At 45.4% G+C, this 26489-nt stretch overlaps 1 protein-coding gene across 3 annotated transcripts in view; it reads right to left on the reverse strand.

Moving 5' to 3' along the window:
* The window catches only part of PHF2 (PHD finger protein 2), a 381209-nt gene that overhangs the window by 60254 nt on the left and 294466 nt on the right, over positions 1–26489 (reverse strand). For all 3 annotated transcript variants that reach the window (XM_029600845.1, XM_029600846.1, XM_029600847.1), the window contains one exon: positions 13111–13229. In XM_029600845.1, coding sequence (XP_029456705.1) covers positions 13111–13229 — 119 coding nt within the window. The remainder of the gene's footprint in view (positions 1–13110; positions 13230–26489) is intronic.

A 26489-nucleotide genomic window follows, 5' to 3' on the forward strand; every position in this document is an offset into this window, starting at 1 on the left:
CAGAGAGTCCATGGGCCAGGGTGCTGGATGTGGAAAACCCTCCCAATGAAGCCAAAGGCACCCATTCCGTCATAGAAGCTGTTGGAGGCAGATTGTTGAGCTTCTATGCGGAGTGGGAAAAAATTACCTTGGACCGATGGGTCTTGGAAGTGGTCCGGGATGGTTACGCTCTCGAATTTTCGTGCCTGGTACGGGAGGCCTTTGTGGAGTTTCGCGTTGCCTCGCGGGCCAAGCGAGAGGAAGTACAGGGGACCCTACAGCGGCTTCTTGATCTCCGGGCCATTGTTCCGGTCCCCCTTGCGGAACAGGGCAAGGGACAGTATTTGGTGTATTTTGTGGTTCCCAAGAAAGAGGACACCTTTCATCCCATTCTGGATTTGCAGAAGGTGAACTGGTGTCTGCGAGTCCCCCATTTTCATATGGAGACCTTGAGGACTGTGGTGGCCGCGGTTCGCATAGGGGAGTTTCTCGCGTCCTTAGACCTCACTGAGGCCTGTCTCCACAACCCGATTCACCAGGATTAGCAGTGGTTCCTTCGATTCAAAGTGCTGGGTCAACATTTCCAGTTTCAAGCTCTTCCTTTCGGCCTGGTGACGGCCCAACATACCTTCACCAAGGTCATGGTGGTCATGGCGGTGTTCCTGCGCAAGGAGGGAGTCCTAGTTCACCCGTATCTGGACGACTGAAGTGGATTCGAGTGAAGTTACAGGAGGACTGCGTAAGTTCGGTCCAGAGGGTGATGCTCACCTTGCGGTCGCTCGGCTGGGTCATAAATGTCCAGAAAAGTCACTTGGAGCCCACACAGTCGCTGGTTTACTTGGGAGCGCTCTTCGATACCTGCCAAGGCAAGGTTTCTCTGGCATCGGACCGTGTAACGCAGTTACAACATCAGGCCAAGGCTCTCCTTCAGAGGAAGACTCCGAAGGTTTGGCATCACTTACAAATCCTGGGATCCATGGCATCCACCTTGGATTTGGTCTCGTGGGCATTCGCTCATTTGCATCCGTTGCAGCGTGCGCTGTTATCAAGGTGGGGCCTGACATCGGAACAGTTCCATGTACCTTTGCCTCTACTTCCAGTCTGTCGTGGTGGCTTTTATGCAGCAACCTGGAACAGGGAGTGGATTTGGATCCACCAAATTGGGTGGATATCTCCACAGATGCCAGTCTGTTGGGCTGGGGAGCAGTGTGCCTAAACAAATCCGCTCAAGGTCTTTGGTCCCCAATGGAAAGTGTCTGGTCCATCAACCTCCTCGAGATGAGGGCTGTCTGACTGGCCCTGTGAGCATTTCTGCCCCTGGTCGAGAACAGAATGGATCGAGTGTTCTCAGACATCGCGACGATGGTAGTTTATATCAACCGGCAAGGTGGGATACGGAGTCTCGCGGTGGTGCTGGAAGCAAGGCTGTTGTTCGCTTGGGCAGAGAACCATCTCAAAGGAATCGCTACTCGCATGTCGCAGGAGTGGAAAATGTTCAGGCGGACGTCCTCAGCAGGCAACAGCTCGATCCAGAGGAGTGGGAGTTAGCTCCCGAAGCTTGGAACCTCATTTGCGCCAGGTGGGGCGTGCCTCAGATGTTTCTCATGGCAATTTGGGCCAATACGAAGGCCAATTAAGGATTTGACCTTGAAGACCTTTTTCCTGGTAGTTATTTGTTATGCACGATGGATTTCAGAGTTACAGGTGTTGTCGTGTCAGGATTCTTTCCTTAGGATTTACGATGATAGAGTTTCACTGCGCACGGTCCCTTCTTTCATTCCCAACGTGGTGTCTGCCTTTCATGTCAATCAGGCAGTGGATCTGCCAGGATTTCCGCAGTGGTCTAGGGATTCCCCTCAAGAAAAGGAGCTTCATCTTTTTGATTTGCGTCGCGCTCTTTTGCGCTATTTAGAGGTTACCAATGACTTCTGGCTGTCAGACCATCTGTTTGTCTTGTTAGGGGGGGTCCTAAGAAGGGTGACAAGGCTTCCAAGGCGGCAATTTCATGCTGGATTAAAGAGGCTATCTCTTAGGCCTATGTTGCCCTAGGGCATCAGGTGCCCATGGGTCTGAGAGCTCATTCCACTAGGGCCCAGGCTACCTCCTGGGCTGAGTGTCAGCTTCTGTCACTGCAGGAAATCGGCAGAGCAGCGGTTTGGCCCTCCCTTCACACTTTCACCAAGTATTATCATTTGGATGTTAGGGCGCACGATGAATCGTCCTTCGGGGAGAGTGTTCTACTCGCGGGTCTTTCAGGTTCCCGCCCAGTGTAGTGTGGCTTGGGTACATCCCACTGGTCTGGACTGATCTGGGTATGTTCAGGAAAGGAAAACTGGTTCTTACCTGCTAATTTTCTTTCCTGTAATACCAGAGACCAGTCCAGAGGCCCACCCCCTTTTCAGAATCTGAAAGACTACCTTGAGAAATTATATTTTCATGAAGAAACAATTTGGTTCTATCACAGATGCTCTTGAGGGAGCAGATTCCGAGGTGGTCTAGTGGTTCTTTGTTTTTTCTTTGTTATGGGCGAGGGGTTTGCTGTTGCGTTTTGGGTTCCAACCCTCTTCGCTCTTTAGTAAGGTTAGTTGTTTGGGCTTGCGTACAAGCCAATACTGAGGGACTGCAGGTGGCACTCTCAATTATGTAGCAGTGCCCAAAGTGTTTGTTCTCTAACTCCATCTGCTGGTAGGAATGCACAACCCACTGGTCTGGACTGATCTGTGGTATTACAGGAATGAAAATTAGCAGGTAAGAACCAATTTTCCTTTGCATTTGCATGTATGAATTTTGCAAATTAATGCAAAGCAGCTCATGATTAACTAACCGTATCTAAATAAAATAATATGGCTGACTGACAGGATCATTCATCAAAATGCATTATGGCGTTAATGCCACAACATGTGATAATAATGCTATCGCACGGCATGAATGCAAATTTCAGGAAGAGGAGGGATAGGGAGGAGTTTGGGTGGGAATTATTAAAATGAGGGGCACTATTGCACAGTTTTAGTGCCGGAAATAACTACACCTTTTTTCCTGGCATTAAGCTGTGCAATATGCCCGAAACGGCTAATGCAATTCACTATACATATTTAGAATTGCATTTTCAGTCATTTCTTGGGGGGGGGGGGGAGAAGAGAAAGAGAGAGAGAGAGAGAGATCCTCTGGGGAGGCCCTCACATTGTGCAACTATTTATATGCCTATAGAAGGGTCATTTAATAGCTCGAGGTGAGGTGCTGGTGGTGGTTTGGGGTTTAGGGGCCAGTTTATCATGCGGAGTGAGACGTACGAACAACATAGTACACCTCGGTGAAGATTAAACTTCATTTGGAGTGAGGAAACGCTCACAGAGATGAAATTTTGTACTGTGTTATCTCGGCCTACCTTGATGGTATCCTGTTATAGAGTCCATCAAGCTAATAAACTTTCACATAAGTTTTCCGTATTGGGTTCCATCTGATGATGTCACTCATGTGTGAGGACTAACATCCTGCTGTCCTCGGAGGTCAACTGTTATAGGTAAGAAACTCTGCTTTTCCACCCCTCCTCCCCTGTTCTCTGCACTGGGAGGGGAGAAGCTGAAGCAGGAAACATGCATTTGCATGTATGAATTTTGCAAATTAATGCAAAGCAGCTCATGCATAACTAATCCTATGTAAATAAAATAATATGGCTGACTGACAGGGTCATTCATCAGAATGCATTATGGGGTAGATTTTCAAAAAGTACGCGCAAGCGTCCATGTGCGTGCGCTACCTGGCGCGCCCACATGGACATGCGATTTTATAACATGCGCTCACATGTTACAAAATGCCGGGTTGGCGCACGCAAGGGGGGGTGTAATTTTGCAAAATCGCATGGCAACGCATCGGGGCCTTCCCCAGTTCCCCCTACCCTAACCTCCCTTCCCCTATCCTACCCTCCCCCCCTATCCCTATCCTAACTACCCCAATTTTTTTTGTTTTACTTTTTGCTGCTGCAAAGAAGCAGGAGCAAGTTGTGTGTGCTGGCACCCTGCCGGCGTGCGATCCCCCGGCACAGCGGCAAATGGCCGCTGTGCCAGGCACTTCTAGCCCCGCCCCACCCCCCAGACCACCCTTTTTTAAAGACCCAGCACTTACCCGCGTCCCGGGGTTTTACGCAGGTGGCCAGGCCCATTTGAAAATTGGCCCGGCGCCCATAAGGCCCAGCCACGCGCGTAAACCCCGGGATTTACGTGCACTGGGGTTTTAAAATCTATTCCTATGGTGTTAACGCCAAAAAACATGTGATAATAATGCTAACTTTGACTAGGCACACTGGGCATGCTCGGCATGCCCTATACCTCGCGTCCACACAGGGTCTCTCTTCAGTGTCATGTCATAGAATTATGATGAAATAAAAAATTAGGAGAAACCCAACTCCGCGGGGTGGCAGGCGGATTTCTTGAGGACTAACATCCTGCTGTCCTCGGAGAACATCTGTTACAGGTAAGCAACTCTGCTTTCTCCGAGGACAAGCAGGATGGTAGTCTTCACACATGAGTGAATCCCTAGCTACAGGCTGCTCTCCAACACAAAAGGGGACCAACAGACACCTAACCAGGTACCAACGGGCACACCACCACCAATGCTGTTGGTAACAGAGGGGGAGACAGCCTGAACCCAAACAATTAGCCCTAGGTAGGAAGAGTTGGGTTCTACACCTCAGACAGGTTCCGGAGGACAGACTGGCTGAACCTACTGTAATGTCGGCCATCCCTATCCAGACAGTAATGTTATGTGAATGTGTGGAGAGAACTCCACATTGCAACCTTGCAGATCCCCTCCACGGGCACTGCTCACAAGTGGGCCACCGACGCTGCCATGGCTCTGACAGAATGAGCCTTAAAATGAGGATGTTAGTCCTCAAAATGCAGATCCGCCTGTGCATAACAGAAGGAGATGCAGTCTGTTAGCCAATTAAATATTGTCTGTTGGCAATGGCAACGCCCAACCTATTCCTATCAAAAGAAATAAAAAGTTGGGTGGACTGTCTATGGGCTTCTGTCCGCTCCAGGTAGAAGGCTAAGACTCGCTTACATTCCAATCTGTGCAGTGCTCGTTCACCTTGCTGCGAATGGAGCCTGGGAAAGAATCTTGGCAGGACTATTGGCTGGTTAAGATGGAAATCCATCCCCAACTTAGGCAGGAACTTAAGTTATGTATGCAAGACCATCCTATTATAACAGAACTTATTATAAGGTGGATAAATCACTAAGGCCTGAAGCTCACTGACCCTGCATGCTGAAGTGACTGCCACCAAAAATATGACCTTCAGATGACAGGTGTGCAGCAGCTCAAAAAGAGCTTTCATCAGCTGAGCCAACACCACTTTGAGGTCCTAAGACACAGCGGGAGGCCTTGAGCAGGCTTCAATTGAAGCAGGCCCTGCATGAAATGTACAGCTATAGGCTGTACAGAGATGGGCGTACCATCTACACTGTGGTGGTATGCGCCAATCACACTACAATGAACTCTGACGGAGTTGGTTTTTAAGCAAGCCTTCAATAGGTGTAGAAGGTAGTCAAGCAGTTTTTGTATGGGGCAGGAGAATGGATCTAGGGCCTTCTGCTCACACCACAGGGAAAACCTCCTCCACTTCAGTCTGTAGGACTTTCTGGTGGAAGGCTTTCTGGAAGCCACCAGGACCTCAGACATATCCTCAGAAAAATCAAGTGGCTGCAGAATTAACTTTTCAACATCCAGGCTATGATCGACAAGACCTGCAGGTTGGGATGCCGCAGCCTACCCTGATCTTGCATGATGAGATCTGGGGAAGTCCCCAGACTGATTGGTTTCCAGATGGACAACTCCTGCAGGAATGGAAACCAGACCTGTCTTGGCCAATGAAGGGCTATGAAGATCATAGTCCCTCTGCCCTTGCAAAACTTCAAGAGAATCTTTTCCACTAAGGGAATCGGAGGATACACATACAGAAGACCCATGCCCCTATGGTGGGCAAGGGCATCCAAGGCTGGTTTGCTGTCTGATCTGGACAGGGAGCAGAGCCAAGCCACCTTCTTATTGCAGAGGGACATGAATAGATCTACATCTGGGCTCCCCCAGAAGCAGAATATCTGATTCCCTACCCCCTAGTCCAGGGACCACTCATGGGATCTCAAGGCTCATAAGAACATAAGAACATGCCATACTGGGTCAGACCAAGGGTCAATCAAGCCCAGCATCCTGTTTCCAACAGTGGCCAATCCAGGCTATAAGAACCTGGCAAGTACCCAAAAACTAAGCCTATTCCATGTTACTGTTGCTAGTAATAGCAGTGGTTATTATCTAAGCCAATTTAATTAATAGCAGGCAATGGACTTCTCCAAGAACTTATCCAATCCTTTTTTTAAACACAGCTATACTAACTGCACTAACCACATCTTCTGGCAACAAATTCCAGAGTTTAATTGTGCGTTGAGTGAAAAAGAACTTTCTCCGATTAGTTTTAAATGTGCCACATGCTAACTTCATGGAGTGCCCCCTAGTCTTTCTATTATCCAAAAGAGAAAATAACCGATTCACATCTACCCATTCTAGACCTCTCATGATTTTAAACACCTCTATCATATCCCCCCTCAGCCGTCTTTTCTCCAAGCTGAAAAGTCCTAAACTCTTTAGTCTTTCCTCATAGGGGAGCTGTTCCATCATTTTGGTCGCCCTTCTCTGTAACTTCTCTATCGCAAACATATCTTTTTTGAGATGCGGCGACCAGAATTGTACTCAGTATTCAAGGTGTGGTGAGAAACAATATCCAGTCTTGATTTCTAAGGGTTACCTACTGCTCAGAGCAAATACAAAGCAGTATAACCAGTACAGAGGTTAGCTAGACAATGAAAAACACAACCAGCTGCGCCTACTAAAATTCAGTAGCCCATTGCAGTTACCAAACAAATTTTGTCCATTTGGCTAGTGGACTGTATTGTGCACTGTTATGCATAAGAACATAAGAACATGCCATACTGGGTCAGACCAAGGGTCAATCAAGCCCAGCATCCTGTTACCAACAGTGGCCAATCCAGGCCATAAGAACCTGGCAAGTACCCAAAAACTAAGTCTATTCCATGTTACCATTGCTAGTAATAGCAGTGGCTATTTTCTAACTCAACTTAATTAACAGTAGATAATGGACTTCTCCTCCATGAACTTTTCCAATCCTTTTTTAAACACAGCTATACTAACTGCAATAACCACATCCTCTGGCAACAAATTCCAGAGTTTAATTGTGCGTTGAGTAAAAAAGAACTTTCTCCGATTAGTTTTAAATGTGCCACATGCTAACTTCATGGAGTGCCCCCTAGTCTTTCTATTATCCGAAAGAGTAAATAACTGATTCATATCTACACGTTCTAGACCTCTCATGATTTTAAACACCTCTATCATATCCCCCCTCAGCCATCTCTTCTCCAAGCTGAAAAGTCCTAACCTCTTTAGTCTTTCCTCATAGGGAAACTGTTCCATTCCCCTTATCATTTTGGTAGCCCTTCTCTGTAGCTTCTCTATCACAATTATATCTTTTTTGAGATGCGGCGATCAGAATTGTACACAGTATTCAAGGTGTGGTCTCACCATGGAGCGATACAGAGGCATTATGACATTTTCCGTTTTATTCACCATTCCCTTTCTAATAATTCCCAACATTCTGTTTGCTTTTTTGACTGCTGCAGCACACTGAACCAATGATTTCAATGTGTTATCCACTATGACACCTAGATCTCTTTCTTGGGTTGTAGCACCTAATATGGAACCCAACATTGTGTAATTAAGGCATGGGTTATTTTTCCCTATATGCATCCACTTGCACTTATCCACATTAAATTTCATCTGCCATTTGGATGCCCAATTTTCCAGTCTCACAAGGTCTTCCTGCAATTTATCACAATCTGCTTGTGATTTAACTATGCTGAACAATTTTGTGTCATCTGCAAATTTGATTATCTCACTCGTCGTATTTCTTTCCAGATCATTTATAAATATATTGAAAAGTAAGGGTCCCAATACAGATCCCTGAAGCACTCCACTGTCCACGCCCTTCCACTGAGAAAATTGTCCATTTAATCCTACTCTCTGTTTCCTGTCTTTTAGCCAGTTTGCAATCCACAAAAGGACATCACCACCTATCCCATGACTTTTTACTTTTCCTAGAAGCCTCTCATGAGGAACTTTGTCAAACGCCTTCTGAAAATCCAAGTATACTATATCTACCGGTTCACCTTTATCCACATGTTTATTAACTCCTTCAAAAAAGTGAAGCAGATTTGTGAGGCAAGACTTGCCCTGGGTAAAGCCATGCTGACTTTGTTCCATTAAACCATGTCTTTCTATATGTTCTGTGATTTTGATGTTTAGAACACTTTCCACTATTTTTCCTCAACTCAGTCTGTCCGCTATCACGTTCTGTATTCCAGCCAGGGCCCAGAATCAGATCTGGACCGCTTCCTGACACAGGAAGTATTATTCTGTGCCTCCCTCTTGTTGACATATGACATAGCTACTTGGTTGTCAGTCTGGGTCAGGACAATTTTGTTGGACAGCCGATCTCTGAAAGCCCATAGTGAGTACCTGATCACCTGAAGCTCCAGGAAGTTGATTTGACAAGAATGTTCCTGAGCGGACCCCAGACCCTGGCTGCAGAGCCCATCTACATGAGCTCCCCACCCCAAGGTAGATGCATCTGTGCTAAGCACAATTTGAGTAGGGAGACTCCAAAAGGAAATCCCTTGTTCCAGATTGGAGAGTACCTACCACCAGGACAAACAGTCCCGGAGAGACGGGGTGTCTCAGATGTAATTCTGGAGGCTCTGAGTGGCCTGGTGCCCCTACAATCTCAGGGTCCATTGGGTTCTGTGCATGTGTAAATGTGCCAAGGGAGTGACATGGACGGTTGCAGCCATGTGACCCAGCAGTCTCAGCATGTGCCAAGCTGATAGCTCTGTTGCACCTCTGTCGTAATGGTTGCCATAGTGACGGCCCTCTGGTGTGGCAGAAAGGCCCTGGCTTGAGCAATGTCAAGCAAGGCTCTGATGAAGTCCAATTGAGGTGACAGACTGAGATGGGACTTTGGATAATTGAGAATGAACCCTAGTGACTCCAACACCCGAATGGTCAAGCACATGGACTTGGTGGCCCCTGCCTGAGATGTGCCCCTGACCAGCGAATCATCCAGATACGAGAAAACATGCACTCCCAGCCTGTGTAGTGCGCCACAACTATGGCCACCAAAGGTTTTAGAGCTCAATCAAACCACGAGGCTCACAGCTCCACAGATGAGTCTGAAGAGGGACCCCGCATGGACACGTGGTATACAGCATGTTGGGCATGCTCAGTGTGCCTAGCCAAAGTTTCTAGAAACTTTGACATAAGTTTTCCACATCGGGCTCCATCTGATGATGTCACCCATGTGTGAGGACTACCATCCTGCTTGTCCTCAGAGAACAGAATTGACAAAGAAAAACTGCTCTACTCCCTAATCCAGCTCCTCTCCTCCTGCCATTGAGCCTGGTGCAGACAGAGCAGAGCAAAGAAGGCTGTAACTTAGACCTTGTTCTCTGTTGTCCCTTATCTGGAGGTGGAATTAGCGACAGTACTAATAGTGCTTAGGGACAGCAAAATCCTAAATCCATCTAAAAATAACTTATTTGCAAACACAGGATTAAAACCACACAGTGGCAATGCACCATAGGTTCAACCAAGTTATAATCAAGTAATAGGTAATTCTGTCCCTAGAGGGTTTAAAATGCTCTACTATGTAACTGTGTTTCAGAAGTTTTGTGAGGGATGAGACTGTAGACCAGTAGTATTCACTTCCAGTCCGCAAGGGATTGAAACGGGTCAGATTTTCAAGATATTCTTAATAAATATGCATGAGATAGATTTTCATACTTTGACGGCATGCAGATCTATCTCATGTACATATTCATTAGGGATATCCTGAAAACCCAACCTGTATGGCCCTTGAGGGCTGGGAGTGAATACTACTGCTGTAGACTGTAGAAGTATTTAAAATATATTTTGATATGTATCCGACATCCCCTATATCATAAATTATATTACAGGAAAGTCCATGTGTTGGGAGTCCAAGATGGCCGCTGCACAGGAAACACGCTAGTGACTCAGTCCTTGGACTCTCTCTGATACAAGCCGAATTTTGGAGCTGTTTCCTTATTTGAACACAAACATGCCTCACACCAAAAGGAAGGTGAGAATCAGAGAGGCTGTTACCTCGATGCCTGTTTCTGGATTTCGACAACCAATGATCGAGTCGATGTTAGCGGGGTCCATGTTTTCATTGCCGGAAGGAGGAGCCGCGAGAGAAGTCAGTGCTGAGCAGACGCTGACGCCTCAGGCAGAGGAAACATCCCTCAGCCCCGGTGCACCAATAGTTCCCAGACCCCCCTACAGATCCCCGGTGAACTCGGAGGACCCGAGGAGCGAGCGGAAAGAAAGATCAGTACCCTCAGAGGACACCGTTACCCCGAGAGGCTTAAATGGAGGATCATCAGCTTCGGTGAGCTCAGTGTTACAGAGCTCCAAGGGTGCGACGGCAGAGGACCCGCTCGGTATCAATGGAGGGAAGGGCCCGACAGAGCCAGGAAAAAGAGAACTGGATATTAAGGTAATATGTGACCAACCCCTTATAAAACCTGCTAAAATCACCTTGGAACAATGGATAAATCGATAAAAGACAACTTCTTTGGTTAAAGAAAATATGAACAAAATGCATAGTTTGGAGAATAAGATGAATCTTCTTGAGACATCAGTGAAAGAAGTAGAAATAAAAGTTGAAAAGATGCAACAGGTACAAGACAATTTGATTAAATCTGAAAGCATTTACAATAAGAAATTGGAAAATCTGGAGAATGACCTTAGAAGATCTAATTTGAAAGTATTAAACTTTCCAAAGTCAAAGATGGCATCTGCCAGGGATTTATTTAAAAGCTATTTAATGAATGTCCTGAAATATCCAGAGCAAGCCATTCCTGAGATATCTAGGATATTCTATATTCCTATGAATAAAGAAGTGAAAATGATATACAAATGATATACAAATGATATCAATAAACTTGTCTGCAGTTCTTGAAATGTCTCAAGAAGTAATAATAGATTCCTGTGCTACATTATTGGTAACATTCACATTTATCTCAGAAAGAGTTTCGGTATTAAGGATGGCATTCAGAAATCAAGCCCAAGAATTTTATGGTCAGCAAGTAAGGGTATTTCCTGATATAACTAAAGTAACTCAAATAAGGAGGAAGAAATTTCTAACAATGAGGAATGAGGCTGTTTCAAGAGGGGCAAGATTTCATTTGAGGTTTCCAGCTAAATGTATAATCATATATCAAAATTCAAGATACGTCTTTACAGAACCAGAGCAATTACGTATATATCTGGACTCTCACTCCTGATGTGACTCTGCTAGGGACTGGTAAAAAATATATAACATGGACTTAAATATGCAGAAATTATTGGAAAAATGTATTTTGAGTCTGCTCGTTTCATTCTCTTTCGAACTCCCCATATTCTTTTTATTTACTCAGGTTATGTGCTAATGAAAACATAATTTCAATGTATTTGTTTATACTTCATGATACTGTAAGTAATAAGCCTGAAAGATTACTGAACAATGTTCTTTTGTTTATTTGAAATTCAATAAAAATAAAATTAAAAAAAAAATTATAATACTACAAAGGTAATAGGAAATGAACTATTTTAAGCATGATTAATTTCTCTGGTCATGCTGAAAAGATATTTTTACAGGATGTGAACAAATGATGATAAAATAGATTTGTGTTGTTAAAATGCTTTCCTTTAAATATGGTTTTATGTATTTATAATATATTTTCCTTGATCATATTTATGTATTTATATATTTTTTACATATTTCTTCTTGCCTTTTTTTTTACTGCTTTTTTATTGTACTGTTCACATTTGTGATAATTCTGTCTCTTTTTCTTTTGCCATGTGTTACTGTATCAGAAATTCAGGGAGCTTGTATTTTTTTTCTAGTGATTGTAACACTAAAACTGAAGCAGCTCCCACCACTACATTTCGACATGATCTTTAAAGGATCCATCTCTAGCTGAGGGTGAGGCATTCCATCATAGTTAATTTTCAGTCCTTGGCCTTGCCATTGCAGTAGAGAATGCATGGGTTGAATGATCGCCAATCACATGAGAAGTATCCTGCCTACCCAGGTCATGCTGACCCAGTCAGGTGTTGACAATTTCTTACCAATGGGCGCTCACTACCTCTCTTCTACTTGGTGAGACATTCAAGGATGCCAAAGTACTAAACTGTACTTAAATTCGCAAATGCGAGAACATGCAATGAAAGTGCTATTGGCATTTGGACACTAGGATTACGTACGCTAACTGTACTTTTTACGTACATAAATTCTCTTGCACTAAGAGCACTTTTATTGCACATTCTTTAGGTTTTACAAGTTTAAGCACAAAAAACATGCTAATGAGGTACTGTGATGCAAAACTTTGCAAAGCAGTTCATTAGTTATCAATGCAAAGATAAAGAATGTGGAAATCAGATAGTTCTGTGATGGGCAAGAAAGGTCGAGATATTTTTAAGGTGCTACAAACAAGATTCAAGTAGAGAAAGACAATCAAGAACAGTTGTGACAGTGAGTATACTGCAGATCTCTGCATTCAGATTCCATCCCTGTGCTGCAAAGGTCAGAGAAAAGCATATATATATATATATATATATATATATATATATATGTTTCAAATCTATACGATTGTCTTGTGATGTTATGTATTTGATATATTTCAGATTTTGTACAATTATTTATTATACATTATACAATTTGCTTATATTAGAGGAGGATGCATTTATGCACGTGTATAATTATTCATTGTATATATAATTTGTTTACATTAAAGGACTGAATATTGTTACTTCAAACGTGTTATACTTAGATACTTTTTGGATTGAGATGTTTTTGTTTTACCCTTACCCTATTTTCTCAGATTTTTGAATTGCTGGGTGATGTGTTCCTTTATCTTTAGCCAAGTTCCTCATTCCATAAAAATAAAGGCACACTATATTTTATCTTATTCGGCATCACAAATTACTGTTAACCAAATTTTGGCATACCCCAGCAGTTTCTTGTTAGAGAAGGAGAACATGAATTTATTGTCCTTGATTCCTGATAGTGGAGTCTTTTCCATTTTCTGTTCTTCTTCCATTTTAAGTAATGAATCTGGTTTACTGTTCTAAAAAGTGAGAAAAAAAAGGAGAAATGTTTAAATCAACCACTAGTTTAGTAGTGAAAGAAATTTCATATTTCTTAACACCCAACTCAGTACTGCACAAAAAAAAAAAATTAAAAACATAAACAAGGATATGTGCATCAGCCAGAACTAAACCCAGCAACCTTTTGCTCTGAAGGCAGCAGCTCTACTCGGTAGCTAAACAGAAATTTTCCAGCAAAGCATGCAGGGACGTTCTTATCTTTTCTCAGGTGCCCCTCTCCTCTCTCTTGACAAGAGATTTATCACATACTCCTTTTTCTTTACCCTGAGCCAACCCTGCTAGAGACAGTGCATCACCAAAGGCAAGTCTCATTAGATGTTTCTCTCTAGCCTAGGAGCTGGAGAAGGTTTCTTATGTCACCCCAGCATCCAATCTGGGGTGGGGGAACATAAGGAGAGAAAACGGATTATATTTTAAGTGTTCAACTTTCTAGCACACAAACAGGAACAATTTACTTTATTCACTGATTATTGCTTAATTACTGCACACTAACACCTTGATTATAAAAAGGCTGCAACGCATACATTTCGGGGGTTACGCATGTGGCCGGGACTTGCACGTGTCAGGCGCATTTAATAACAGGCCCTGGTGCATCCATGTGAGCACGCCGGGAACCGCGCACACGTCTTAAAATCCACCCCTAAGGAGGTAATTTCAAAGGAATATAACATACTTTCATAGCAATTTTCAAAAGCCATTTACACGAGTAAAGTGCACTTACGTGAGTAAATCCTATGGATAATCTGATGGCTTAAGAACACGAGAACATAAGAAATTGCCATGCTGGGTCAGACCAAGGGTAAAATCAAGCCCAGGCATCCTGTTTCCAACAGAGGCCAAACCAGGCCACAAGAACCTGGCAAGTACCCAAACACCAAGAAGATCCCAAGCTACAGATGCAATTAATAGCAGTGGCTATTCCCTAAGGGGTAGATTTTTAAAAAGTGCGCCTTCGCGTACTTTTGTTCGCGCACCAGTCGCAAACAAAAGTATGCTGGATTTTAGTAGATACGCGCGTAGCCGCGCGTATCTGCTAAAATCCAGGATCGGCGCACACAAGGCTGCCGATTTTGGACAGCTGGCGCACGCCGAGCCGCGCAGCCTGCCTCCGTTCCCTCCGAGGCCGCTCTGAAATCGGAGCGGCCTCGGAGGGAACCCTCTTTCGCCCTCCCCTCACCTTCCCCTCCCTTCCTCTACCTAACCCACCCCCCCGGCCCTATCTAAACCCCCCCTACCTTTGTCGGGGGATTTACGCCTCCCGGAGGGAGAAGTAAATCCCCGCGCGCCAGCGGGCCGCTAGCGCGCCGAGACGTGACCCGGGGGCGGTTCCGGAGGGCGCGGCCACGCCCCTGGACCGCCCCGGGCCGAAACCACGCCCCTGGGCCCGCCCCCGAAACGACACGTCCTGCCCCCAAAACGCTGCGCCGATCGGCCCCGCCCCCGACACGCCCCCTCGAAAAACCCCGGGACTTACGCGAGTCCTGGGGCTCTGCGCGCGCCGGCAGGCCTATGGAAAATAGGCACGCCGGCGCACAAGGCCCTGCTCTCGTAAATCCGGGCGGATTTACGCGAGCAGGGCTTTTAAGATCCGCCCCTAAGTAAACTTGATTAATAGCAGTTAATGGACTTCTCCTCCAAGAACTTATCCAAACCTTTTCTGAACCCAGCTACACTAACTGCACTAACCACATCCCCTGTCAACAAATTCCAGAGCTTAATTGTGCGTTGCGTGAAAAATAATTTTCTTCGATTAATCTTAAATGTGCTACTTGCTAACTTCATGGAATGCCCCCTAGTCCTTCTATTATCCAAAAGTGTAAATAACTGATTCACATCTACTTGTTCAAGACCTCTCATGATGTTAAAGTCCTCTATCATATCCCCGGCTCAGCCGTCTCTTCTCCAAGCTGAACAGCCCTAACCTCTTCAGCCTTTCCTCATAGGGGAGCTGTTCCATCCCCTTTCTCATTTTGGTTACCCTTCTCTGTACCTTCTCCATTGCAACTATATCTTTTTTGAGACACGGCAACCAGAATTGTACACAGTATTCAAGGTGCGGTCTCACCATGGAGCAATACAGAGGCATTATGACATTTTCTGTTTTATTAACCATTCCCTTCCTAATAATTCCTAACATTCTGTTTGCTTTTTTGACTACTGCAGCATACTGAGCCGACAATTTCAAAGTATTATCCACTATGATGCCTAGATCATTTTCCTGGGTGGTAGCTCCTAATATGGAACCTAATATCGTGTGACTACAGCAAGGATTACCGTATTTTTTGCTCCATAAGACGGACTTTTTTTCCCCAAAAATGGAGGGAAAATGTCTGTGCGTCTTATGAGCGAATATTAAAAAACAAAAAACAAACTAACTACAACCAATGGTTTTTTTGTCCCCATTCCCTATCCCAACCCTTTAAATTTAATTAACTACAACCCCCCACCCTCCTGACCCCCCCCCCCCCCACTTGCCAAAAGTCCCTGATGGTCCAGTGGAGGTCCGGAGCGATCTCCTGCACTTGGGCAATCGGCTGCCAGTATTCAAAATGATGCCGATAGCCTTTGCCCTTACTATGTCACAGGGGCTACTGGTGCCATTGGTCGGTCCCTGTCACATGGTAGGAGCAATGGACGGCCGGTGCCATCTTATGCTCCTACCATGTGACAGGGGCCGACCAATGGCACCGGTAGCCCCTGTGACATAGTAAGGGAAAAGGCTATACGCTACCCTAATTTGCTCCATAAGACGCACAGACACCCGGGAACAGAGCCGGTTTAGCACACCTTTTTTTTTTAATTTTCCCGCTCTGAATCCTAGGTGCGTCTTATGGTCAGGTGCGTCTTATGGAGTGAAAAATACGGTATTTTTCCCTATATGCAACACCTATAGGCATATATTGTAGCAATTTTCAAAAGCCCACTTACCCGAGTAAAGTGCATTTACACTTATAAAACCCAATTTTAAAATCAGGTCCATAACCGTTTATAATATTCAGAAATTCCATGCTGGACACAACTGTGAAAAAAATCCATCTAAGCTAGCATCAGAAAATGTAACCTTATGAAATCACCTCTACTGATCTGCCAAAAGAAGATCCTCCAATCCAGTGTTTTTCAACCTCAGGGTAGAGTCCCAGTACTGGGTTGTGTGATGCCAGTGAATGGATCATGGCCCCAGTCACACACCTGCATTCATTCGGTTCCAGCTGTTTTGTGGAGAAGGGAGAATAACAGCATGTCGCAGGCTTTTGCTGCCAACTATGGCTGTGACTGGCTCTCAGGAATTTTGGGGCAGATGCAATTATGTGCGCTGAAAGCGGGCACTGACTTTTCAGCGCCCGCTTTGTTAACGCATGCATGGCAAGGGGGGCACCATGCAATATGGAAATTAGGGGGTCACGCTAGGAAGGAGGCGCTAGGGTTGCTTGTGCGACATTAGCGCCTCCTTCCTAATGCAACCCGCAGCGGCAGCCAGTTATGAAGACCGACGCCAGTAAACTCGGCATCGGCTTTCATAACCGGCCATCTGCCAGTAATGAAAATGGCCGCTGATAAGCGGTATATAAAAAAAAATTTTATTCACTGTAAACCGTTATGATGGCTTCCCGAATAACGGTATATAAAACTCTTCAAATAAATAAATAAATAAATTCACATGCATTTGATGTGATGAGCGCTATCTCATTCACTCCGCGTCGGACGAGCATTAAATAGGCGCTAATCCCCCTATTGCATTAGGGGGTGGATTAGCGCCTATTTATCCCGCATCCAACTGCGAGTTATACAGTGTGCTCAGCTGAGCGCACTGTATTGCATCGGCCTCTTTGAGACATGCAGTATCAGCCCCTTTGAGACATGCAGTATCTGTACTCCCATGCTGGTCTCATGATGACTGATGACAAACACCAGCGTGGAAACACTATGTGGCTTGAAGGGGCTGAGACACGCACAGAGCCAGCCAGGAATCAGCAGAAGCATCAGAAACAGCAGAGTGCATTATTGGGAAGAGGGAGTAAGAGTGATTAAGCTAGGGGATGTGAGAATCATAAGGGAGAACTAGGGAAATGTGGGTGGATGAGCAGGGAGAGGCTGGGGAAAAGGGGGTGTTAGAATGAGCAAGAGGGGGCTGAGAGTATGAATAGGAGGAAGGGGAGGCAGTCTAGGAAAGATGCAGACTCTTACACTAGGTCCTGACAGTAGATTTTATTTTTTAAATCAGCTGCAGTTCTTATCTCTCACCACTAGAGGGGATTCACAATAACAGAGCTTATTTCAATATTTTGTATGAAGTACTATGATGCTGCGTTAGTCAACTTGAATTAACAAAAAAAAAGGTTGACAAATAAGAGCAGGAGAAATAAAAAATAAAGAGATAACTAACTTTGACTAACTTGATACATTTTCTGACTAGCTTTCGAGAGCTAATACTCTCTTCCTCAGGTCAGACCCAGGCTTCCTGGATCATGGGTTGATATTTCAAGGACAGCTGAGCAGAGATGGGATGCACTTGTCGAAGGAGTGCAACATCTTTCAACACAGAATGGGTGGCCAAAACCCTAAGGTAAGTAAAACAAATACTCATATAGAAGTGGGAAATATGGGGAAAAAAGGCAATATATGGAAAACTATGTACACTAATGCTCATAGTATGGGGAATAAAGTCCCAGATCTAGAGGCAGTCATGGAAGAAGCTGATTTAGATATAGTAGCTCTCACAGAGACCTGGTACACAGAAAATCATGACTGGGATATAGATATACCCATCTACAATCTATTCAGAAAGGGCTGGGTAGTAAGGAAAGGAGGAGACGTGGCATAACATATAAAGAACAATATTAAAGCAACAGCACTGCTGGTCTTACAAGGTAAGGAAGAAGCACTGTGGGTTAATCTGGAAAGAGGGAATGGAATATCTATTTATATTGGTGTAATATACAGACCTCCATCACAGACAGAGGAGATGGATAGAGATTTAAAAGAGGATATTCACAGGATTGCTGTGAAAGGGAAGGTGTTGCTGCTAGGGGATTTCAATCTATCAGATGTTAATTTGGACATTTCAGTTGCAGTATCTTCTAGAAACAGGGAGATCCTGGATTCTCTGCAAGGAGAACTGTTCTGGGTGATACTAGACCTGGTGCTTACCAACGGGGACAGTATTTCTGATGTTATACTGGATGATCATCTGGTAGCCAGTGACTGTCGAATGGCGTGGTTCAATATTAGGTGCAAGAAATGAAGATTCATTCTAAAGCAAGAGTCCTAGACTTCAGAAAAACTAACTTTCTCAAAAATGGGGGAGTACCCCAAGGAGTCGCTAGCTGGATGAGAAAATCTAGGGGAAGCAAAAGGGCAATGGGCAAAACTAAAAGGAGATATTATAAGGGAACCCATATTTTTTGTTAGGAAAGTAAAAGAGAAGAGGAAAAAGAGGCTGTTATGATTTTCTAAAGAAGTAGCTGGAAAGGTAAGGGAGAAAAAGCATTCGTAAAGTGCAAGAGACTGCAGAAAGAGGAAGACAGTGACAATATCTGGAAAAATTAAGAGAAGCTGGGAAAGTAGTCAGGAAAGCAAAAATTCAAATAGAAGAAAAAATAGCAAATACAGTAAAACGGTTGGGGGGGGGACTTTTTTTTAGATATGTTAGTGACAGAAGGAAGTGCAAAATATTGCAAGGGTCAAAGATGAAGGGGGGAATATGCAGAGGCTGATAAGGAAAAACCAAAATTGCTTAACAAATATTTCTGTTCACTGTGGAAGGGCTTGGATCAGGACCACATAAACAAACACAAATAAGACTGGCAGTGAGGTAAACCTCATTTGATTTTCAGAAGTGTGTTTGTGAAGAGCTAACTAAACTTAAAGAGATCGATATTCAAAAGCCATTTAGGCGGATAACTGAAAAGTTATCCATCTATATGGCTACCTGGAGATATTTATTGCCATATGCGGTTACAATTTAGCTGCATAATTCAGGATCATTTCTGGGCAGAGTTGAGTTTGCCACATAATTTATGCAGCTAACAGCAATATTAAGAGTTTGCCGCTTAACCTATGCAGCTAACTCTGGTTGGGCAGTAGGGCTGTCCTAAAGTTAGATGATTAAACATAACCAGCTAACATTAAGGATATAAACAGGATGGAGTCTGTCTAGAGAGTGGCTACTAAAATGGTCAATGATCTTCCTTCTAAAGCATATTGGGATAGACAAAGATTTAAACATGGATACCCTAGAGGAAAGACGAGATAGGGGAGATATGATAGAGACATTCAAATATTTCAGAGGTTTCCATGCATAGGAAATAAACCTTTTTCAATGGAAAGGAGGCTCTAGAACGAGAGGTCATGTGATGAGGTTGAAAGACGATAGACTCAGGAGTAATCTTAAGAAACATTAATTTACAGAGAGGGTGGCAGATGTGTGGTACAGCCTCCCAATGGAAGTGGTGAAGACAAGTTATCTGAATTCAAGAAACATAGGATAAATACAGGGGATCTTTAAGGAAGTGATGAGAAATAAAATGCTAAATTAAGTAGATGAATGGGCAGACTGGATGAGCCATATAGTCTTTCTCTGCCATCATGTTTTTTGAAGGGGTAAATAAACATATGAATAAAGGGGAGCTGGTAGATGTGGTGTATTTGGATTTTGAGGAAGTGCTTGACAAAGTCCCTCAGGAGAGGCTTCTAAGAAAATTAAAGTCATTGAATAGGAAGAGATGTCCTTTTGTGAATTGCAAACTGGTTAAAAGACAGGAAACAGTAGGATTAAATGGTCTGTTTTCACAGTGGAAAAAGGTAAACAGAGGAGTGCCTCAGGGATCTGTACTTGGACTGGTGCTTTTCAATATATTTATAAATCTTCTGGAAAGGGGTACAAATGAGTGAGGTGATCAAATTTGCAGATGACACAAAATTATTCAGACTCGTTAAGTCACAAGTAGATTGTGATAAATTGAAGGACCTTGCGAGAGTGGAGGATTGAGTGTCCAAATGGAAGATGAAATATAATGTGGACAAGTGCAAGGTGATGCATATAGGAAAAAATAACTCATGCTGTAGTTACACGATGTTAGGTTCCATATTAGGTTACCACCCAGGACAAAGATCTGGGCTTCATAGTTATTACACTGAAATCATTGGCTCAGTGTGCTTCGGCAAACAGAATGTTAGGGATTATTAGGAAGGGAATGTCAAATAAAATGGAGGATGTCATAATGCCTCTGTATCGCTCCATGGTCAGACCACACCTTGAATACTGTGTGCAATTTTGGTCACCGCATCTCAAAAAAAGATAATAGTTGCACTGCAGAAAGTACAGAGAAGGGCGACCAAAATGATAAAGGGCATGGAAATATTCCCCTCTGAGGAAAGGCTAAAGAGGTTAGACCTGTTCAGCTTGGAGAAGAGATGGCTGAAGGGGATATGACAGAGGTCTAGAAAATCATGAAAGGACTTGAATGGGTACATGTGAAATGGTTATTTACACTTTCGGATAATACAAGGACTAGAGGGCACTCCATGAAGTTAGTAAGAGTACATTTAAAACAAATCTGAGAAAATTCTTTTCACTCAACACAAAATTAAGCTCTGGAATTCGTTGCCAGAGGATGTGGTTAAGGCAGTTAGTATAGCTGGGTTTATAAAAGGTTTGGATAAGTTCCTGGAGAAGTCCATAAAAGAAAATGATTCCTTACCTGCTAATTTTCGTTCCTGTAGTACTAAGGATCAGTCCAGACTGTGGGTTATGCTCCCAGTCCAGCAGGTGGAGTCAGAAGCAAAAATTAGAGGGGGTTCTATATGACGTGACCCCCTGTGCCTCAATCCTCAGTAACTAGACTTAAAAAGCCAAAGAGAAGAGACGGAGGGATCAAGAAGAACAACTGTTCAACAATAATGAACGAAGATTAAACTAATAACAAACAAACAAAAGGAACTTGTCAAACCGAAAACTGTGTAAGAACAGAAAGTCCTGAAAAAACCCAGGACGAGCTTGAAAGAAGAAGCAGTAGAAATGATAGGAGTGAAGAGCAGAGGCTTATCCCAAAACAACCCTTAAAATTCTAGGGAGGGCGTCTGGACTGATCCTTAGTACTACAGGAACGAAAATTAGCAGGTAAGGAATAATTTTCTTTTCCCTGTACGTACAAGGATCAGTCCAGACTGTGGGATGTACCAAAGCTTCCCTACTCCGGGTGGGCCGATACCAGCCCTGCTCTCAAGACACTATCTCCAAAGGAACCGAAACCCGGAGCCCGAACATCCAAACGATAGTGTCTAGAGAAAGTATGTAGAGATTTCCAGGTGGCCGCTCTACAAATTTCTTGAGCAGACACCAAAGAACTTTCTGCCCAGGACGCAGCCTGCGCCCGGAGGGAATGTGCCTTAACCCCCAGAGGTGGTTGGCGCCCTTTCCCTATGTATGCAGCAGAAATCGCACTTTTCAACCATCAAGCAATGGTTGTCTTAGAAGCCATCTGACCCTTCCTGGGGCCAGACCATAGAACAAAAAGATGATCCGTGAGACGAAAGTCATTGGTAGATTCCAAGTACTGCATGAGACATCTTTTAACATCCAGACTACGTAGTTGTCTGGAATCAGACACTGAGAAAGAAGGGATTTCTACCGACTGATTAAAGTGGAAAGAAGAAACCACCTTTGGAAGAAAAGAGGGAACAGTCCTTAGGGAAATACCGTCCTCTGAAATACGGAGGTAAGGTTCTCGGCAAGACAAAGCTTGGAGTTCTGAAATACGACGAGCTGAACTTATGGCTACCAGAAAGACAGACTTTAGAGTGAGGTCTTTGATGGTGGCCGTGCGTAAAGGCTCAAAAGGAGGTCCTACAAGAGCCTCAAGAACCAAATTGAGACTCCAAGAGGGACATGGCGATCTGGAAGGAGGATTCAATTGCCGCACACCCTTAAGAAAACGGAGTATATCTGGATGAGAAGAGAGTGGAGAAATCATTCCCGTCTGCAACAACGCTCCCAATGCTGCTACTTGCACCCTAAGGGAGTTATATGCAAGACCCATGTCAAGGCCATCTTGAAGGAAAGCTAAGACTTGAACTACCGAGGCATTAGGCGGTACAATGTCACGACCAACACACCAATCCTCAAAAACTTTCCAAACTCTGATATAAGTGACCGAGGTGGAAGTCTTTCTAGACCGCAACAGAGTGGAAATAACCGCCTCAGGATATCCTTGATGTCTCAACTTGCGCCTCTCAAAAGCCAGGCCGCAAGACAGAAGCGATCTGCCCCTTCTAAAAATATTGGACCCTGTTTGAGAAGACGAGGAAGATGACTGAGACGTATTGGCCCTTCGCGAACTAGAAGAAGTAGGTCCGCGAACCATGGTCTCCTTGGCCATTCCGGGGCTACCAGAATTACCGGTCCTGGGTGAACTTCTATGCGACGAAGTACCCGTCCCACTAGGGGCCACGGGGGAAATACATACAGCAGAATCTGTCTGGGCCACGGAAGGACCAGAGCATCTACCCCTTCTGCCCCGTGCTCTCTTCTGCGGCTGAAGAAATGAGTGGCCTTTGTGTTCTTGGCTGTGGCCATGAGATCTACGTGGGGGGGACCCCAACGATCTTCTATGAGAATCATCGCCTCTCTGGAGAGCTCCCACTCTCCCGGATCCAGACGTTGTCGGCTGAGAAAATCCGCCTGAACGTTGTCTATGCCTGCGATGTGAGAGGCAGCTATCCGAGACAAGTGTTGTTCCGCCCACTGCATTAGCCTTTCCGCTTCCCACGCAACCAGGGGACTCCTCGTGCCTCCCTGATGGTTGATGTAAGATACCGTGGTTGCATTGTCCGAGAGAATCCTGACTGCTCTTTGACGAACAAGAGGAAGGAATCCCTGTAAGGCAAGGCGAACGGCCCTTGTCTCCAACTGGTTGATGGACCACTGACTCTGCTCGTGTGTCCAAATTCCTTGAATGGAGCTCGACTGGCATACCGCCCCCCAACCCGTGAGGCTGGCATCCGTGGTGACTACTAACCAATCTGGTGTCTCCAAGGATACTCCCTGGGCCAGATTGTGAGGATCCAACCACCAAAGGAGACTGAGTCGAGCTGCCGGTGGAATTGGAAGAACCGCACTGTACTCGTGAGATGTCGGCTTCCAACAGGATTGCAGAGCCTTCTGTAGAGGTCGAAGATGCGCAAAGGCCCATGGAACTAGATCGATCGTGGAGGCCATAGTTCCCAGTACTTGTAGATAATCCCAGGCTGTTGGAACTTGGAGAGTCAAGAAACGAGAGACCTGTTCTCTCAATGCCTGCGCTCGTTCTGGACGTAAGAACACTTTTCCCACTCTCGTGTTGAAGTGAGCGCCCAGAAAATCCAACGACTGAGATGGAGTAAGACGGCTTTTGTCGTAGTTGATTATCCAGCCCAGGGACTGAAGCAGGGACACTACCCTGTCCACTGCAAGGATCCCCTTTCTTCGGGACTTTGCACGAATAAGCCAGTCGTCGAGATATGGATGAACCAGAATTCCTTCCCGACGAAGGGCCGCTGCGACTACGACCATAATCTTTGTAAAAACTCGAGGAGCTGTGGCTAGACCAAAAGGTAGCGCCTTGAATTGGAAATGCTGCCCTAGGATTTTGAAGCGGAGAAAGCGTTGAAAATCCGGATGGATCGGAATATGGAGGTACGCCTCCGTTAAATCCAAAGAAGCAAGAAATTCTCCTCGATGGACCGCTGCTAAGACCGACCTGAGTGTCTCCATGCGGAAACGAGGTACCCTGAGTGCCCTGTTGACAGTCTTGAGGTCTAGAATGGGTCGGAAAGATCCCTCTTTTTTGGGAACCACAAAATAAATGGAGTAGTGACCTCGACCTAGCTCGGTGACGGACACTGGTCTTATCGCTCCTAAAGCCCGCAGACGCTGAAGAGTCTGATGGACGGCTTGCTGCTTGTGGAGAGAACCGCAAGGCGAGAAGAGAAATCTGTCTCTGGGGGCGTAGACAAAATCCAATGCGTAACCTTGACTTAGGATGTCCAGAACCCACTGGTCTGACGTGATGCGAGCCCACTCCCTGTAAAAGAGGGAGAGCCGGCCCCCCACCCGCGGGGTCAGCTCGTGGGCTAATTTGGCATCATTGTGAAGGTTTAAGGGTCGAGCGAGAGGCTGTAGCCTCTTTGCCCGTTCGCCTACCTCGAAAGGACCGATTCCAGCCTTGAGAGCGATAAGATGGAGTCCTTGAAGCTGGCTGTTGCCTGCTTGTTCGAGCGCGACGCTGGTTCCGAGATCGGTTTCTAGAAAAACTAAAAGACCTAGTCGAACGAGGTCTGTCCTCTGGAAGCTTATGCACCGCATTCTCATTCAGGGACTTGATTATCTGGTCCAAATCCTCTCCAAAAAGGAACTTTTCCTTAAAAGGTAAAGAACCCAGACGTGTCTTGGAAGAGGAATCCGCCGACCAGTTGCAGAGCCAGAGAAGACGGCGGGCCGAAATAGCTGAAACCATTGAACGAGAGAGAACTCTAAGAAGGTCATAAAGTGCGTCCGCACCATAGGCTATCACAGACTCTAACCTATCAGCCTGTTGAGCTTCAGCAGTAGGGAGATCCTGCGAGGTGAGTAGTTGTTGAATCCAACGTAAGCCAGCCCTCTGCGCAAGAGCAGTGCAGATAGCCGCACGCACTCCGAGAGCCGAGACCTCAAAAATTCTCTTAAGAAAAACCTCCAACTTCCTATCCTGTAGATCCCTCAGAGCTGTACCGCCCGTTACAGGGATAGTGGTGCTTTTAGTCACCGCAGAGACCGCAGAATCTACTGCCGGTACTTTTAAAAGGTCTAGAAAATCCGTAGGAAGAGGATATAACTTTTCCATAGCTTTGCTGACCCTGAGGGAGGCCTCTGGAGTATCCCATTCTCTAGAAATCAGTTGTAAGAAACTGGGGTGAGTAGGGAAAGCCTTAGCCATGGGTCGAAGGCCCGCCAGGAGAGGGTCTCCCTTCTTAATTTTAGGGTCTGAGGGTGTTGGGTCCGGCGGAGGATCAATGTCCATCTCCTGTAAAATATGTGGAATGAGACCTTCCAACTCCTCCAGCTGAAAAATGCGAAGCACTCGGGGATCGTCCCCTTCCAGCTGAACTGAAAGAGAAGGATCATCTCCTGCCAAATCCTGTAACACATTCCCCTGAGGAATAACCGGAGAATTCCGTGGTAGAACCACGGGAGGCTTGTTAGGCAGTGGAGTAGCACTGGTAACTTGGGCCACACCCTGTGCCGAAGGTCCCCCTAATGAAGGATCCAAACGTGGTAACTTGGCAGGAGGAGGACCCCCGACCGTACCCATCGGCTGACCGCAGCTCTGTAAGAAGGCGCGGTGCATTAAAACTACAAATTCCGGGGAAAAACCTGGTAGTCCTGTAGGTAGCTCCCCCGGGGGTTCCCCTACCGTAAATGGGTCTTCTGAGGCGACCGTGGGTGTCAGAATGGCCGGTGGACGAGAAACTGAATCCCCAATGTCCTCACAATCAGAAGCGCCGGTTTCTCCCTCAGAAAACAAAATGGCCGCCGTTCCCGCGCTCAACGGGAACGGAGCCTGCCGCTGACGAGAAGTGCCGTCCTCCAAGTGGTGTCCTGTGCCTTCCCCTGATGGTGTGCTAACTTTCTCGGGGAGGGTACAAGAGGAGCACAGCCCCTCGGCAGAGAGGCGGCTGCCCAAACGCCCGCAGGAAGCACAAGGAGGAGTACGCGACATGAGGGAGGAGTTTCTTCCCTCAGGGAGGCAGGAACCAAACGGCGCGGCAGAGACCTGAAACAGGTACTATAAAAATAGCGAACAACGCTAAAAACACCCTCCTTCTTCCTACCAGCCCAAGCACTGCCGGGGAAAGGACCTCCCAGCAGGCAGCAGCCCCGCGGAATGGCACGTCGCGGGACCGCGGATAGGAAGACACGACGGACTCGGGCGGGGGTGGTGAAACTGACAGGAAATTTTAGTCAGAAAGTTGTCCTCCAGTGCCGCCCAAAAACGGCAAGAGGAAAATTCACTGTTTCTGAAAGAAAAAAGTATTAAAACACTTACCCCAAAGTTTCTTCCCCAAGAGAGAATAAGAGAGGAAAAGTGTTCAGAAACAGTAAGTTAACAAGGTCCTGTCAGTAGCAGACAAGAGTCTGAAATAAAAGCTTCAGCCAAATAAAATATTAAAATTATGAAGCTCTTTCTCTTTTTTTTTTTTTTTTT

This window comes from Rhinatrema bivittatum, chromosome 4 (genome assembly GCF_901001135.1).
Source record: "Rhinatrema bivittatum chromosome 4, aRhiBiv1.1, whole genome shotgun sequence".
Classification (NCBI taxonomy): Eukaryota; Metazoa; Chordata; class Amphibia; order Gymnophiona; family Rhinatrematidae; genus Rhinatrema; species Rhinatrema bivittatum.